Source organism: Bubalus kerabau, chromosome 14 (genome assembly GCF_029407905.1).
Source record: "Bubalus kerabau isolate K-KA32 ecotype Philippines breed swamp buffalo chromosome 14, PCC_UOA_SB_1v2, whole genome shotgun sequence".
Lineage (NCBI taxonomy): Eukaryota > Metazoa > Chordata > Mammalia > Artiodactyla > Bovidae > Bubalus > Bubalus kerabau.
This window is the reverse complement of record NC_073637.1, coordinates 42204363-42222500: the sequence shown is the minus strand read 5'-3', so window position 1 is coordinate 42222500 and position 18138 is coordinate 42204363. Positions and strand designations below refer to the sequence as shown.

The 18138-nt window shown below is 42.9% G+C and overlaps 1 protein-coding gene across 4 annotated transcripts in view; it reads right to left on the bottom strand.

The window, feature by feature from the left end:
- Nucleotides 1-18138, bottom strand: part of ZFHX4 (zinc finger homeobox 4) — a 182317-nt gene that overhangs the window by 4051 nt on the left and 160128 nt on the right. For all 4 annotated transcript variants that reach the window (XM_055546319.1, XM_055546321.1, XM_055546322.1 and 1 more), the window contains exons 6-10: nt 16590-16723; nt 16166-16366; nt 15508-15625; nt 9256-14682; nt 1-490 (exon numbers count right to left, since the gene is read on the bottom strand). The exon at nt 1-490 is cut by the window's left edge and continues 4051 nt beyond it. In XM_055546319.1, coding sequence (XP_055402294.1) covers nt 1-490; nt 9256-14682; nt 15508-15625; nt 16166-16366; nt 16590-16723 — 6370 coding nt within the window. The remainder of the gene's footprint in view (nt 491-9255; nt 14683-15507; nt 15626-16165; nt 16367-16589; nt 16724-18138) is intronic.

The window sequence follows — 18138 nt, the reverse complement described above, 5'->3', positions numbered from 1 at the left end:
GGCAGGTAGCCTCCTTGCACCGCGCCGGGAAGCTGAGGGGTGAAATAGGAAGCAAAGCCAGGGATAAAGTACGGCAAGAACTGTCCGCCCAGGAAGGATGCGGGGTCGCCGGCGATCGCGTTCTGTAAAGCCTGCAGCTGAGAAGGGTCCACAGGCATGTCGCCTACGACTTTGCCCAACACTGAAAGAGCAGACGAGATTTTTTCCTCTTTTTTGGGGTGTTTTTCCGGTTTTGTGGCCTCGAGTTCCTCCTCTTTGATTTTTTTGACCTTGTTTGGCTTCGTCGGCTTTTTCTCAGAGTCTTTGTTCTGCGACTCGGTCTGCTGTCCTGACAGAGAGGGTGGTGGTGGTGGTGGAGGCGGAGGAGGGGGTGGCGGAGGTGCTGGAGTCTGCAGCAGAGGTTTGGTGGGGGCGCTGCTGAGAGACAGGGCAGGAGACGAAGTAGCTGAAGTAGGAAACCCAAGCATGCCTGCACCTGGCGGTGTTAACGCTGCAAAAGGATAACAGAGAGACGCCCACTGTCAGTGCCCGGAGCCACACGGATGCTCAACCCCTAGACAGCCCTCGAAAACATTAACACGCACCAGGAATCGTCAAGGGCACTGGGCTTTTCTGTGTTCCTCTCCTTTTTCCTATTTAGTTTCAAAACCCCACAGTTAACTCTCAGAAATGGAATCTACACACTTGTGTGTGTTAGTCACTCGGTCATGTCCAACTCTTCGCAACCCCATGGACTGTAGCATGGCTGTCCACGGAATTCTCCAGGCAAGAATACTGGAGTGGGTAGCCGTTCCCTTCCCCAGGGGAATCTTCCCAATCCAGGCATGGAACCCAGGGCTCCCGCACTGCAGGCACATTCTTTACCACTGTCTGAGCCACCGGGGAAGTCCTCTACATAGTTGAGCAAGATTTTACTCAGAAAACAAAATGCTTAACAGTAGGCTAGGAATAAAAAAAAGGACAACCTGGTGAACCGGTGGGTCCTTCTAACTGATACACTTTGCAAGACCCCTCCTTCATTTTAACCAATTTTTACTATACCTCTGGGAAGGTAGACCCACTTGTCCTTCACTGGAGCAGTCTGACAATTACCACATTCACTAAAAATAATCAGGTATCAATAAAAAATGAATTTCATTTTGTTTTTTTCTGCCTAACTTCTGATAGAAAAATACCTTTGCATCGGATAAAGAAGGCAGCAGTTAATGCCTGCTGAAGATACCAAAAAAACAACTAGCAGTGATATCAGAGATCTTCTTCACTAGGACTGAGAGTGGTTAGGCCTGATTTCCTTGTTAAGGGTACAGGGTAAGGTACTCATTACCCCCTATTCTGACACTTTGGCCAACAGTACTTGATAGGAATTGCATGTGTTATCATACAACTTTATCACTACCCCTTCACCCACCCCACCCCCACTCCCCAACGGCCTACCATGCTTCTTCCAGGTTTACTTGTAGCAGGCATAAATGATCCTCATATCATTAGAGAAGGAGAACTAAATGCTCAGCAGGCAGACCCATGTGGGGTAGAGTATGACTTGAAACGGAGGAGATCTTTGCTGAATTTCAAGCATACAGTCTAATGTAGTGGCTGATTTATCACAAAGCCATTTTTAGGCTCTGGATAGTTGGGTGAAAAACTAAAAGGCAGCTCAAGGTAGAAATGGAAACTGTAAAGTCTGTGCCTTTCTTGAGTCTGTTTTTTTAGAGGCAAATATAGTTGGTTGCAAGTGGAACAGACTGGAAGCCTAATTGGGTTGTGGTTTGTTCTTCAATGAAGGAAGGCTCACTACCAAATGATCCAGACAAGGGCCATGATGGAGGTCTGATGGGCTGATGGAAGAAATAACTAGGAGAAGGTGAATGAAGTTTCAGTGTGTAGCTGTGGGGAAAACTCTTTTTTAAATATTGGCTAGTCTTCTATGCTAAATGCAACATTTGGGTGTTAAAAAAATGAAAAATAACTGACACAAAAAGTGACATACATTTCTTTTTTTTAATGAAATGTGTTCATCTTTTATTTATTTTTTATCATTTATTTATTATTATTATTTTTTACTTTACAATATTGTATTGGTTTTGCTTTAGCTAGAAAAAGAACTTTAGTTTTTTAATTGGCCTTTACCCAGCTAAGAAACCTTGTCTAAGGCTTAGCATTCAAGATACTCTCAAGTCCTCAACATCACTCTCAACTTGACCCCACTCATTATCATATTACTGTCAATTAGCCTAGCTTATTACTGGCTGCTCTTCTTTTCAACCTCACCACACCCAATTTTTCTCTGACCTGCTTTGAAATCATTTCTGTAGTTGTATTATTAACAGTATCTAAGGAATTTCCATCATGTTAGGGAATAATCTTCCAATATCCTCAATGGTAAGTGGCTGCTGCTGCTGCTGCTAAGTCGCTTCAGTCGTGTCTGACTCTGTGCAACCCCATTGACGGCAGCCCACCAGGCTCCGCCGTCCCTGGGATTCTCCAGGCAAGACCACTGCTTCCTGAACAATGACTGAGGCCTGTGTTCAATATCGGGCTTCCCAGGTGGCTCAGTGGTAAAGAATCCACCTGCCAAGCAGGAGACATGGGTTTCATCCCTGTGTTGGGAAGATCCACTGGAGGAGGAAATGGCAACCCACTCCAGTATTCTTGCCTGAGAAATCTCATGGACAGAGGGGTCCAGCAGGCTACAGTCCACAAGGTTGCAGAACAGTTAGACACGACTTAGTGACTAAACAAAAACATGTTTAGGATCACTACTTACTATTACTTTTTTTTTTTAACAAAATGAATTATTTTCAGCTAAAAAATTAATTCAGAAGAATTAACCCCTGAGTTTCAGGCATGAATGATTTGAGTGGAAGAAGCTTTATGGAGGACAGAAGATCCTTCCTTGTACTGTTAGAATGATATTAGGTTGGTGGCCAGCCTCTTTTGCCTACTCATAATGCCAATCTTAGTTTTGGGTCAAGAACGTCTAGGCTTCATACTCAATAATTATCCCCTTACTGCCTAAGCACTTTCCCTCCTAAATCTAAGGAAACTGCTGGCTTACCTATCTCTCTGACATGAGAATTTAAGACAAGAGAAATTTTAAGGAACTAAGACTTTAAAAAATCGCAGTGGTAGTTAGAAGCAAGTAGATCGATATTTGTTGACTCAGGCTTTCCTATCAGATGGGGTCTACAAATTCTTGTCTAGAGGTCATATAACAAAGTAATGAAAATTTTTAGAAGACTGCAGTAGGAATCTTAACTACTATAGTCAAAGACTATCAGGGATTTTTAGAAATTCAACATCTTGAGGAGTAAGCTGAGTTAAACAATTAGCTAAGTAAAATTTTTAGTAAACGACATATGGACTAAGGATAATGAATAATGTACATTAGGTCTACCACTAAAAGACATACACTTGTAGAAGTTCACAATCAAAAATTCAGTAGTCAACTGACGTATGAAAACCAGATTTAGAAGAGAAGAACTGAACACCAATCACGATGCAGAATAAGTGGTGGTAATTACAAAAGATGGGGCTTCCCTGGTGGCTCAGTGGGAAAGAATCCTCCTGCTAATGCAGGAGATGCAGGTTCCATCCTTGATCAGGGAAGAATTCCCTGGTGAAGGACAAGGCAACCCACTCCAGTATTCTTGCCTGGGAAATCCCATGGACAGAAAAGCCTGGTGGACTACAGTCCATGGGGTCGCACACAACTTAGCGACTGACAGCAACAGCTACACAACGTACATTCTTTCCTGTTCCCTAACTCCTGGTCCAATTCTCTGAGAGATGAACGTTTTCCTACAGATGATCTCATATTACCGTGATTTGGTTTAGTTTTGTTTTCCCCAAAATGCTAGAGTGTGTTGGTTGCTCAGTCGTATCTGACTCTTTGTGACCCCAAGGACTGTAACTGGCCAGGCTCCTCTGTCCATGTGATTTTCCAGGCAAGAATACTGGAGTGGGTACCCATTTCCTTCTCTGGGCATCTTCCAGACCCAGGGATCAAACCCAGGTCTCCTGCACTGCAGGTGGATTCTTTACCACCTGAGCCTCCAGTAAAGTCTGAAACTGCTGTCTATGCCCCCAAAGTAATGCTTTTTGGAAGAAAATACCTGTCTCCCCATGAACATAGCACAGATTTAGTGCTTTTTCCCCAAGTTGCTTTGATCTAGGTCTCGCAGAAGAAAACTTTATTCTTGAGGTGAAAAATAACACTAATGATGTACATGGGCCAAAGACAATTGTGCTAAAATTATTAAAGACTTACTCTTATCTAGATTTACCCCAAAAATGCTAGTATATTACACTGAGGTATGAGAAAAATTCAAAAGGCATGTTCTAAAGTTCCATTTAAGGGAACTGGGTTAGGCAGTATTTCCAGAGACTAATGGAACATATAAAAATCAGACACATAAAAAGAATCAGACACTGCTTAAAACAATAAAGTAAATACGTTAAAAATAGAAAATCAAGTTATTTTCCTATTCTTCTTGAGGAAAAATCCAAAAGAAGCTAACCTTCTAAAGGATAAAATGTGAAAGTTTTCTAATTTTTTCCAGGTGTACAGGCATATGATTTCCTATTACTATTTCCCCTTTTTGCATATGATCATGATAGAAAAAGACAAATGTGGAAAAATTTTTTAGCAGAAAATAATTCATTTTGTTAAAAAAAAAAGTAATAGTAAGTAGTGATTCTAAACATGTTTTTGTTTAGTCACTAAGTCGTGTCTAACTGTTCTGCAACCTTGTGGACTGTAGCCTGCTGGACCCCTCTGTCCATGAGATTTCTCAGGCAAGAATACTGGAGTGGGTTGCCATTTCCTCCTCCAGTGGATCTTCCCAACACAGGGATGAAACCCATGTCTCCTGCTTGGCAGGCAGATTCTTTACCACTGAGCCACCTGGGAAGCCTGATATTGAACACAGGCCTCAGTCACTGTTCAGGAAGCAGGCTCACATGATGGATATTACTCTTCAAAGGGTCTTCCTTGTGATCTTGAAAGACCAAACAATTTGGAAATTAAGATGAAAAAATTTTATGAGAATTAATGCTGCTAAAACAATAAGAATTCCATCCAAAAAAGAACAAAATGGGTTTTTAAAACCAGGAAATTTGGAGGTTAAGTATTAGTCGCTCAGTTGTGTCCAACTTTTTGCGACCCCATGGACTGTAGCCCACCAGGCTCCTCTGTCCATGGGATTCTCTAGGGAAAAATACTGGAGTGGGTTGCCATTTCCTCCTCCAGGGGACCTTCCCAACTGTACATAAAGGAGACTTCATTAATGTGCATTAGAAGATACTCCAGGTTAACTGTCATAGAAAACTGTCTCTTGAGCCTTTAAATTCTATACCAATTCTACACCTCTGGTTGGCCGATTGTTTGTTTCTTTATTTAGGTTTTAAGGTGAATGACCTGGGGCTATTTGTTTCCATCAACCTGACTGCGAATTTGGAGGTTGATAAATGCTAAAACTGAATATGTACATTTCAATTAAGTCAGTTTGAGGGTGCAGCCTTTGGAATCAGACTTTTTACTTATTTTATGGCTGATCTCATTCAATGGAGCACTTTTTAGTGATTTTCTTAGGAACAAAATTTTAAAATGGGCCCAAGGTGAACACATCATATTATCAAAATTTATTCATATAGATAATAAACTGTTAGAAGAGCCCAAAGCATGTGAGAGATACAGGGATATTCTACTTATGAAGTAATTTTCTTCTTTTATTTCACCTAGCTGGTATACCTATTTCTTCCACAGAGCATAAGAGATACTTGTTTGATGAAACGTAATCCAGTAGAAAGATGCTGATAGCAAGATGGAGAGCCACAGCTCTACTCCATGAGATAATTAAAATATTCAGCATTTCCCACCACAGATCAATTAACCTAAAAAAGATGTGAGCTGGAAGTGTGGGAATTCAGGCTCTCAGATGGGATCCTGCTGGTAACTGTGCTGTGCTAATGTTTAAATTCCATCAAAAACAAACAACTAATTCAAGAGAAATTGCACATTCCAGTAGGTATGTTCATGGACCTTTTCTCCATATAATACTCTTGTCTGTTTTGGTCCACGATTTAATCGTACAGTAGATATATGGTGCCTTTGGTACCTGATGCATTTAAAAACTTCAGCTGCATGTAACAAATTCTGGTAAATTCTCTTTTCATTTTTATTGTATTTTCTAATTTTTCCTTGTTATGGCTACTTAGATACACCCATCATTTAAAAGTCGATATTTAATTTCCAAGTTCATGGCATTTTTAATGTACCTTTGATATTAATTTCCCACTTTGATATTAATTTCTCATTTAAATGCTTTCTTCTCTGCAATCACCCTCTGTGTTTTTTGAGTCTTGTAACTTTATTGAGACTTTCAATGGCTAAGTCAAAGATTTCCCTTGGTAAATTGTAGTTGAAAATATGTGGGTTATTTTCAAATCTTTTTATATTGACTTCTAACATAATTCCACAGTGATAAGAGAATAGACTCTGTATATTTTAATACCTTTAGACCATGAAATTTTTGTTACTTGTTTTATATCCCTGGATATGTTCCAGTGTGTCCTAGTTTATAGTCTGCTGCTGCTGTTGCTAAGTCGCTTCAGTTGTGTCTGACTCTGTGTGACCCCATAGATGGCAGCCCACCAGGCTCCCCTGTCCCTGGGATTCTCCAGGCAAGAACACTGGAGTGGGTTGCCATTTCCTTCTCCAATGCATGAAAGTGAAAAGTGAAACTGAAGATGCTTAGTCGTATCGGACTCTTAGCGACCCCACGGACTGCAGCCTACCAGGCTCCTCCATTCATGGGATTGTCCAGGCAAGAATAGTGGAGTGAGTTGCCGTTGCCTTTTCCGAGTTTATAGTCTATGGGAACTTGAATAGAATTTGTATCCTACTGTTATGTGAAAATTGTATAAATCTTAAGTATGTTGAACTGTTCATGGTGCTTTTCACGTCTACTATATCCTCCTACTTTTCTGTACAGTCTATTAACTTTTGAGAGTTTGATATTGAAACATTAACTAAAAATCTTAATTTATCAACTTGAAATAATTGTAATGTATAGTGGAACTATATATAACTTTATTCTGTATTTTCCAAGTCTCTTGTAAATGTGTTATATTTTCATAATTTAAAAAAAAAGAGAGAGAAAAAAAAAAAAAAAAACAAACAGAAGGGCCTGCCTCTAACATCTTTCCACAACTCTGATAGTTTTGCCAATCCATATTTCAGGAGGAGGATGTAAATTATATTTATGGTGGTAGAATGAGGAGAAAGGTTAGGTTTTTTTAAGTATTTCATAAACATATTCTCTCCTCTCCCTCCTGGCTTTCTCTTGTACAGGCCCTCTGGGTACTAGTTTCAGAGTGACAAAGGGGAAAGGCAGTCAGTAAAGGACTCATTGTCTAAGCAAACACCTCCTGATCCGGTGGAGAGAAAAACAAGATGTCCTGATCACCACTTAGGAGGGTGACTACACAGGATCATTCATCAAAGCTGACTTGCAGATTAAAGGCACACATACTTGAACTGTTCTGAGCCCATTGTAAATACCAAATTTTATTCTATTTTACATAATTTTCAAATTTATATGTGTTCATGGAGTTTTTCCACATTAGATGTTATGTGGAAAAGCTCTATTTTACATAACTGATCATAGTAGTTTTTCCACATAAGACATTTTTCTAGATATTAGTTAATAATCACAGTGATATATAAAGTGAAACTAGAAGACTAATACATTCAGATGCAAAACAATTAGCCATTGCATTATTCTTTAACTATATTTGACTTAATTGAAAGGTACAGACAAAACACATAATTGTAGCTCTAATATTTAAGGCTCTAAGAATGTTCAGATAATTAAGCCCAAGTACATTCCCTACACATAGGTGGATAGTGGAAGGTACCTGGTACTATAGTTAAAGAAAATGACATTGAATAAATTTTCTGGGTAGAACTCTTTGTATTTGGAGATTCACTCTGCTTCTTTCTAAAGCCAACAAGTCTTTCTGGACAAGGAACCAGCTGAGTTAGTAGTGGCCAAGAGGTCACCTGACACCACTGTTTTTTTGTCTCCCAAACTAAAAATGGGAATATTTTCCAAAATCACATTAAAATGAAAACTGCCATCAGAGAAGGATGAAATTGAAAGGTTTGAAATTTATGTAAAAAGTCTAATTTAGAAAATGACACACACAAAAAAAGAGCCTTCCTATCATGTTTTGGAAACTTCCCAGATGTATTAGTTCATTCTAGATGTCTCTTTGGAATGTCATAATTTCCTTGTCAAAATTTAAAAAAATATACTGTTAATTTGGAAAATAAAACTTAGTTTAAAAAGAAACTAGAATCTTTTTTTCTTAGTTTGTGTCAGGTACCACTTTTGTTATATGTGTGGCTACATGAATGCCTATAACACTACATTCAGTTTTTTTCAATAACTAGATACCTATACTTATTCACAAAATCTAAACTGTACAAACTGCATTTCTCTTGATAAGCACAGAATTGGATTCATCATCTAGGAGTGCCTCAAACAGTTGTCATTTTGTTCTGTCTTGATTATAAATCTAGGCAACTGGTGGTGGTAGAAAGATATAGAGTACTATTAATGTATTTTTAAGGTTGTAAATATACTTAAACAATAAGAAACAAAATGAATGCTACTAAAAGCAAAATTGTACAAATTATCATAGAAGTGAATTCTTAGTAATTAAACTTTACATATCTGTTTTATTACCTGCTAGGTTTAATACAGGGGCATTCCTGTGGCTAGAAGGCCCTTTGCTTTTGAACTTCCTGGCATTTAAAGGGCAAAAAAACCCCAAACAGTACAAAAGCAAAAAAAAAAAAAATCAGTATTCCTAGGAAAAGCATAAATTCAGATGCCAATGAATGCTTTAATACTTTACTTTCTTAATATGTATAACAAATTTCATGTCACATGTCTGTGCTGAAATGCCATTTGAAATTAATTTTGAAATGAGTATAAAAAAGGAATGTTTCTGAGATATAATGATATAAATAATATATTTATGAGATGCTAATCTACCTTTTTCTGCACATGTTTGGGGTGGTTTACTGCCTGGTTATTAACTACAGCCACTGAACTATATATTCCAAATAACTTAATAGTTTCACTTACTGAAATTAAGAGATTCGATATACCCCTATTCTTGGTTACATGTCATTGGCTGCCTAATATCACTTAATTCATTAGACTGACTCTCCTTGACATGACTTACTGTTTGAATTTTGTGGAAATCCGGGCAAGGAGGATGGACCGTTCATTCCAGGGAGAAGGACTGGGGGGAGGCCCGGGAGTCCTGGGTAGGCTGTGGGCAGACTGATGCCGTGGAGGGAGCTGCTGTCCATCATGCTTGGCTGCTGTACTGCTAATCCCAGCACGTCTGAAGCTTTCTTTATACGGTCAAGTTCTTGCTGAGCCATCAGCTGTCTAACGGTCGTGGGAGCCAAGTAATCTTTCTCCCGATCAAGCTGGCTCCCAACGGTCTCCCTCACTTTGGAAATGTGCTGTTTGGAGAAAATATGATCTCTGATGGACAAGCGGGCAGAGTACTTCACCCCACAGAGGGTACACTCTGGTTTGGCGCCTTCTGTTCCACTTTGATTGATCATGAAAGGCTTCCCTATGTTAATTTTAAATTTCTTTTCCTTTGCCCTTGCATTCTGGAACCACACCTGGACCACACGTTTGGGCAGACCAATCTCATTCCCTAGCATCTCACATTCTTGCATGGTTGGAGTTCGGTAGTCACTGAAGCAAGCCTTGAGAACCTTGAGTTGGAGATTGCTCATCTGGGTTCTGAAACGCTTGTGACCTGGTCGGTCATTACTTTTGGATTTGAAAGGATTGCTGGAGCCGAATGGATTTGGTGAACTGGGGTCAGCTATGCTAGACGTTTCACTGCGGTCGGCATTGTCATCGGGGTCATCCGTGATATAAAAGCTTTGGTCATGGTCACCATCTTTATCACTGAAAGGTATCGAGGGACTCGTGAGAGAGAAGAGAAACTTCTCATCACAGACCTCTGTGGTGGGGGTGGTCGCTGTTTTTGGCAAAGTGTCAAGAGTTTTCCCCTCTTTAGGAGACAAAGCTGGCTTCACCTCTCCGGAACTCCCCGTGGTGCTCTCCATTTCTGCGTTTCCCTCGTCTCCGGTGGTGGCGTCACTGATCGCTGTATTAATGGATGAAGTCTCATCAAAATCAGTTTTATTTTGATCATACCCAGCCTCAGCAGGAGGGGCGTTTAAATTCTCTACATCCTCAGAACATTCCACTTTGAAAGAAGAAGGGCTTAAGAGATTCTTCGGTGACAGTTCTGCCGTCTTGCTAACAGGTGTCGACACTGTAGAAGCCAACTCATTCTCACTCGAGAGATCGATTTTCGTTAATGGCAAAGATGGATAATCAAAATAAATGTATTTCTGCGGGCTATCTCCACCATCTTCGGCGGATATTAAAGGGCTTGGTGGCAAGCTGTAACCTGCCTGCTTGCCTTCATTCCAGTGCCGGGAGCGAATGTGGCTTTCTAAGGCTGACTTGGCCTTGAACAGGGCTCGGCAGAAAGGACAGCGTTTATGCGATTGCGCTGGACCCACTGCCCGGAACTGGCCTTTTCTTTCTCGTGCTCTTGTATTCTGGAACCAGACCTGCACCACCCTTTTCTTCAGCCCCACTTCCCGTGCGATGTGATCGAGCATTTTCCGGGTGGGGTTGGAATCCAGTAGGTATTTTTCATAGAGAATTTCCAGTTGTTCCGGAGTGATGGTGGTCCTCAAGCGCTTATCACGGTGTTGGTCCTCCCCACTGTTCCCGCCTTCCTTCTCACTGCAGTTGTTCTCTTCCTTCTCATCCAGTTTCCTCTTAAGGGAAGCGGCCACAGTGGCCGGGGCTGCGGGGTGGGAGGAAGCTGTCTGTGGGGGCATCTGTGTGAGAGGACCACCTAGCAGCTGTCCAGTCATTAGGGAATTGTTAGGGTCGAATATCATGTAGGGCATGTCCATGGGCCGTTCCAGGAACGGGGAGTGAAGGAATTGGTTCTGAGCAGCCAGGAAGTGCATGTGCTGATGCTCCTGCCAGAGTTCCAAGGTAGGGAAGGCAACTGTACACTGATCACATTGGTACTGAAGTAACTGTGGAGGTAGACTGTTTTGGAGAGAAGTCATGGAAATCTGCAGCGGACTGGAAGGGACGGGGGTCTGAGAAGCCGAGGGAGGTCGTCCCAGGAGTTGGGGCGGTTTGGGTGGCTGGGGCTGAGCAGCTGAGGCCGGCAGTGGCGGTGGTGGGTCCGAGGAAGAAGATGCTGACGGCAGGGCTGGTTTGGTGCCTTGAGGGTGGGGCGAGGGGTCACCTGGCTTTGGCTTTTCTGTGGGGTATTCAGGCTTTGGAGACGTCTTTTCCGGTTCTGGTTTGGGTGACGGGATCAGGGGGGTGCTGGTCCCAGAAGCAGAGCCCCCCGCAGGGGCAGGAGCGGTTTTGGCTGCTTCAGTCTGGCCAGGCACTGTGCAATGCTTATACACCACCTGATCCGTGGCGTCCATGGAGTCTTCAGTTTGGCTCTCATCTTGGGCGTCATCGTCTTCATCCTTGTAACACTGCTTTTTCTGATGCGTGATCAAATCGAAGATCCTGGGGAAAACAACGCTGCACTTTTTACACTGGTATTGCATGTTGCTCGTTCGGATATACCGCTCATTTGTGAGTTCTCTTTTTTCATTGTCTTTTGTCTCTGTTTGATTCTCATAACTCTTCCGTGCCTTCTGCCGAGCATTCTGGAACCAGACAACGATAACCCGGGTGGGGAGATTGAGAACGGTGGAAAGTTGTTCGATTTCATCATCTTTTGGGTAAGCGTTGGTGTCAAAAAAGTCTTGAAGAACCCGAAGCTGGTAGTCAGTAAATCTGGTCCTGGAAGACCTTTTACTGAAGGATGTGTCTGATTTGTAATGTTCTAGGGAGGAGGGCTGGGGGTCCATTCTGATATCTTCCAAAACCGTTATGGGAGGGTTACTGAAGTTGTAGGGCGAATCCTTATTTCTCTGCCGCTCCTTAAAAAGCGTGTTTCGAAACCAGTGCTTGATAACCTTCTGGGAGAGGCCAGACTTCTCCGCCATTTCCTGGATCTGTTCTTCACTCGGAGAATTGTTGATGTCGAAGTAAGCCCTCAGGATTTTCAGCTGGTCGTCCGTAATTCTCGTCCTCGGGCGTTTGAACTGCGAATGCCTCAGGAAGTTGGGATCCAAGCCAAGCTGCTGCTGGCAGAGCTGGGTGAGGTCCGCCGAGAGTGTGTCCATTGGAGGCAGCTGCAGGGCGAGCTGGGGCGGGAGGGCGGGATGTTGCACCGACTGCATCATGATGGACGGAAAGAGGGGAAGATCCAGGGATACTGGCAGCTGGACCTGCGGGGGTGCGGAAGGGGGTGGGGGCGGAGGAGGTGGAGGAGGGGGCGGGGGCGGGGGCGGGGGCGGTGGGGGAGTGGGCGCTGGGGCCTGGAGCGGGGTGGAGACCGCGCTGGGCAGTTTCACCGGCCCCAGAGAAGGAGGCTGTGGAGGAGCTGGAGGCAAGGGAGGCGGTGGAGGTGGGGGAGGCGGCGTTTCCGGAGAAGATGGAGAAATGGGATAAAGCTTGTCATAGGCCTCCCTGTACTGACGGGCAAATTTTTCTAGCGCTCCGTACGGAAAAAACTGGCCGTGTACGTGCTCCTGGTGACTCTTTAGAATGAGAACGTTGGAGAACAACTTCCCACACGTCCCGCATTCCAGCTTCTCCGTGCTTTCGCCTTCCCCACTCTTGCCCTTCTTCTGTACCTTCTGCCTGTTCTCGTTGTACTGTATGACCAGTTCAAAACCGAAGTTTTCCAGTAAGGCTTTGGCTGCGTTTCCTCGGGCCCCTGAAGCGATGCGGGGTGGCGGGATGGATGGTTCCGAGGACTTCGGCTTCTTTCCAAGGTCTTTGCTTTCTTTGAGCCCTTCGCCTTCACTTACACATTCTTGCTTTGGCTTGTCTTGCTTCTCGGCCATCTCTTCTGCTTCCTTGTAAGAGGGTACATCCTTCACGATGGGGCAGTCGGCACTGGCCACGGTGGTTTGCTCTTGTTTCAATAACTTGCTGGCCTGCTGCTGCTGCTGCTGCGGTTGTTGTTGCTGTTGGGGCTGTGGCTGCGGCTTTTGAGAGGGCACATGGGGCTGTGTGGCCTGATACTGTTGTGCTTGCTGCTGGAGAATCTGGAGTTGAGTTTGGCCAACGTGATGTTGGCTTTGAATCTGCTGCTTCAAATCTTCAAGCAGGGACCCGGCCATTCCCGTCATTCCCGGCATGCCAAAGGCGGCAGAACCTACTGGCAAGCCCAGATCCGGCCCCAAGCTGAACTCTGTCCCAGGGATGTAGAAGGGAAAGAGAAACTGAGGCTGCTGAAACTGTAGCAGAGCTTCTGGGGTCATAGGAAAATGGGGCAAAAAGGCGGGGTTGAGAAACTGAGGCTGAAAGAAGGCCGCCTGCTGTTGCAATTCGTGCTGCAGCTGCATCTGAATCTGTGCTGGTGACTGCGGTGGGTGATGCGTAGGTTGAGCAGAGATCAATTCTGGAGTTTGCTTTTTATTTAATTCTTTGGCATCTAAGTGGGTATCTTTGCTGCCTACTGCTGCTAAACTAATGGAATCTAACATCCCTTGGCTGGGACTGTTAACGCTGGCTGCCACTCCGTGCCCGCCGGGTGCATGGCCACCACCGGGCTCCAGCTTCGCCGCCCTTGCCTTTGTCTGGTGGAGCACAGACCTCATGTGGATTTCCAAGGTTGAGCTTTGGCTATATGCAACATTGCAGATGCTGCACTTGTAGGGTTTGTTATCTGGGCTGTTGTTGGTTTCTTGAGGGACAGGGCTGGAGGCTTCCTGCAAAACCTTTTTCAACTTGTGTAGGTGAGACACTGAGTTATAATGGACCAGGAGAATGTTCTTCTGGGTGAACGACTCTTTACACACGGTACACTTATATGGGCGAGATGGATCGAGGAATTTTTCCATCGTAAAATTTGGCCCTTTTCTAAAAGGTAAGGTCCGCTTTGGTTCAGAGCCCATGTCATCTGGAATAGAACTACTGTCACTGCCTACAGGACTTGCCTTCCCTTCATGGTCCACCTCATACTCTCTCTCCATCTCCTGCTCTAGGGCATGGTCCTCCTGGGCCATAGGTTCACTCTCTGCCCATAGTTCCCCATTCACAGGCAAGGAGGCATACAGCTGTTGAAGTTCAGTCTCACTCAGTTCGGGGTGGCCTGCTTCCAAGTGTTTTTTTAAAGCCTGGAATGTACGGAAACTACGCTGGCACAGGTTACACATAGTGGCAGCCCGAATCGCATGATACTGGGAATGTATCTGAAGCTTCTGCATAGTCTTAAAAGCCAAGCTACAATGGTTACAGCGATACTTGTAAACGTGGCGGTCTGAGACAGAGAGTGGTTGCCTTTTCTGCTGTTCACTTAACTGATCTTGCAGTGTGTCGGAGATTTTCATATCCTTACTGCTATTTTTATTCCATTCCAAAACTTCTGTGGCTTCTTTCATTGGTTTCTGCTCCTCACTCTTTATTTCCACGCTAGCCTTTGAATCATCGAGACCCGCCATACTTTTGTCATCCATTGGACTGTCACCTGTGTGAAGAAAGCATAAACAGCACTTACAGGAAGGAGTCTACAGATTAAATGCCAATGAATATTGTTATGCAGGAGCCTCTGAAGGGCTTCCCTGGTGACTCAGTCAGTAAAGAATCTGCCTGCTAATGCAGGAGATTGAGGGTTCAATCCCTGGGTTGGGAAGACCCCCTGGAGAAGGAAATGGCAACCCATTCCAGTATTCTTGCCTAGAGAATCCCATGGACGGGATCCTGGTGAGCTACCGTCCATGGGGTCTCAATGAGTCAGACATGACTTAGCGACTAATCCACCACCACTGTTAAGGAGGAACTTCCAAAGAAATCACCTCTGACCTCAAGGAATTTCAGCATGGGAAGAAAATAAGTCAGAATTAGCATGCTACCACCAGTATGATAGCAAGGGTTATAAGCACAGTGTTCAGGAATTAGAGCCCACAAAATATTCCTGGTCAGTGGTATTTAGGTCCCCCCAAGGACAGTTTAGGTGTCCCAGGTCAATCTGGTAAAGAATTTGCCTGTCAAGAAGATCCCCTGGAGAAGAAAATGAAAACCCACTTGCCTGGGAAACCCCATGGACAGAGGAGCCTGGTGAGCCACAGTCCATGGGGTCACAAAAGAATCAGATATGACTTAGCAGCTCAACAGCAACAATAACAACAAAGGGTCATTTACAGATAACCAGATAGTAAATATGCCTTGGAAATGACAGCTTTTGGAAATGTGTGGTTTTTTTTTCTTTGTGCATCTCAAAAACATAAAATCTTTGATGGTAATAATGCTAGATCAGCATCATGAATAGAAGGCCCAGAGTGTGTTGGCATACCTGAATACTTGCCAGCCCCCTCAGCTGTGATGACTGCAGGTGTGTCCCGCTCTGACTTCTCAGAGGTGGCTGCTGGCAGTAGCAAGCTGTTGGGCATCATCACATCAGGGACAGGCACCTGTGAAAACCAAAGGGGTTCATGACAAAGGTACCCCAGACATCATGGACTCCATCACACTTTACCCCTGCCAGTTGTGTACCCCAGTTATATTTTCCAACCAAAGCAGGGACATTTTGTGACTCTTGAGGTCAATGCTCTCCTTTCAAACTTCAGATCAATGCTGTGGCAATGCTGTATTCTTCTTTACTTTTCTTTTTTTTTAAAAATAAGCTTGAAGGTTTCTGTAGCCCAGAAATGATAGCCAAGCAAAGATGAAACTCCTAGTGCCCATAGGAATCATTTGATTAACATTATAGGTATGAGAATAAGGCTGCAAAATCTGTGTTGTTGAATCAGCTATGCCTTGTATCACATTTGGGGTTTATTTCCAAGGCACAGGAGAAACAAACGGGCCTTTACTTGTGATTTCTACGACACGGTCAGCAAGAGCTTGTCGCCACTCAGAAGAAATACATTTCTGTCACACAATAATGACAGATTTTATGTTGATACCTTCAGAGATTATGGCACACATGCATCAACACTTGGTACGCTTACTGTCATAAGCAGCTTCTCCACGCAATCCGGAGACACACTGTGCAAATGCGTCAGATGAAGCTGGAGGTGCATCTTGTTGCTAAGGACGTCCTGGCAGAGGGGACAGCAGATGACCGGCTGCACTGAGTGCTGTGACAGGACGTGCATCTGGATACGACTTTGGTCCCTACTATTGTAGTTACAATAAGGACACTGATAGAACTGGAAAATATTGAATAAACATGACTCCTATTAGTTAACGGATGTTGATGACTTTGGAGCATTAGAAGTCAGACCAAGAGTTAATTACCTTGCCAATTACAGTGTCTACATACATTTCAACAGCATGGAATGGTTTGGGGGCACTAAAATGATCAAGGGCAACAATTTAAAAAAAATGTTTATACAGCAAAAGGAGAAAAAAAAACAAAAAAACCACGTGTACCTGTTCGTGACAGAATTTATTGTCCTCTGTAGGCTTTGATCTTTTTGTTGACACATCCTCTTCTTTTGCCAGCAGGAGTGGCTGGGTTCCCCCTGCCACACTGACTTTTAGCTCCTTTTCTGGTGTGATTACTCCTGATTCCCCAAAAGAGAATAGAACATCTCAATCTTAAAAGACTGACAATATCAAAATCAGAAAAAATGATGTCTTTCGCATAGCTCTAAGTCCACTGAATCACTAGAAGGAGGGGCAAGCACTTGTAAATGATGCTAATCTCAAAAGGCAAAAACACACTTCTTTTTGTCCACTGACCAAGTGGACTTTATAAATGTATTTTAAAATGTACTTCTGTCTCCTGTTTAGATAACCCTTAGTGACCATGAAAGATTCATCAATGACACATGCCCTCTGCTGTCTCAATATACCTTTATCACATTAAAGCAAATCTATTCCCATTCACAAATGCTAACTCAGAAAATAATTATTTTTGGAACTGTTTCATTACCTATTTTTTTTTCTAAAATTCTAGGACACTAAAAACACTTCAAAATTCTGAGAAGGGCTGACCAGTTATAATTCACGAATGAAACCAATGCTTTTATGTGGTGAATATAGGATTTTAAAATTATACATTATATATCCACTGCTGCTTTTTTGTGATTTATCCTTGGCTTTAGATGTTTCAGCAGTTGGCTATGCATATGACATTGCAGTCCAAATCAAGAAGACAATTGTTTTATGAGGTTAATCTGAATATTCGGTGTTAAAGATGGTTAAAATTTTGCCTAGATGAGCAATGTAATGTACAGAAGCCTCACACACATCAAAGGATAGAGTGTGATTCTAATTTCCCAATCTAACAGAAAATTCTTTCCAGCATCACTTTTCCCGATAATCTCTTCTGTGAGGCTGGATATTACAGCGACATTGGGTAGGCATGTCACATACATCTCACGACAAACACAAAACCTCATTTACCAGCCATTCCAATCTCATCATAGCACGGCATCATCTGACCTTTTTTCTGCTGTTTATTATGAGTATTTCTAATTTTAACTTTCAATTTTCACCATCTTCCAGTCAATTTGCAACTAAATTATTTCCAGGGTGAGGACACTATCACTGGACAACTGGGTGCAAATACATCTTGAAATGCAACGAAGCTAAACCATTGATTGCTATCAGACCCGCGTAAATGCAGAGTCTAGGCGTAATCTGATTGTATGCTGTGCATGAAGATTTATCTTGATTTTTTTTTCCAATCCACATACGGTTCATATAAATGAACAAATTACACTTTATTGCAAAATAACCCAGTTTTAATTTAAAAATAAGGTCAAGGATGTTATGAAAACAACATAAAAATGAACCCCAAAATAGATTCTTTTTCCCTCCTGGATGGAGATGCATGTTTTATACCATATAAATAATTTTAGGAATTTTGAATTCTGAAAGAAACTTGAAAGTCTGACTCTAAGGAGACCAAAATTAAAATAGAATTCAAATGACATAATGACAATAATGTTATTCCATTGAGGTCTGTGAAAGG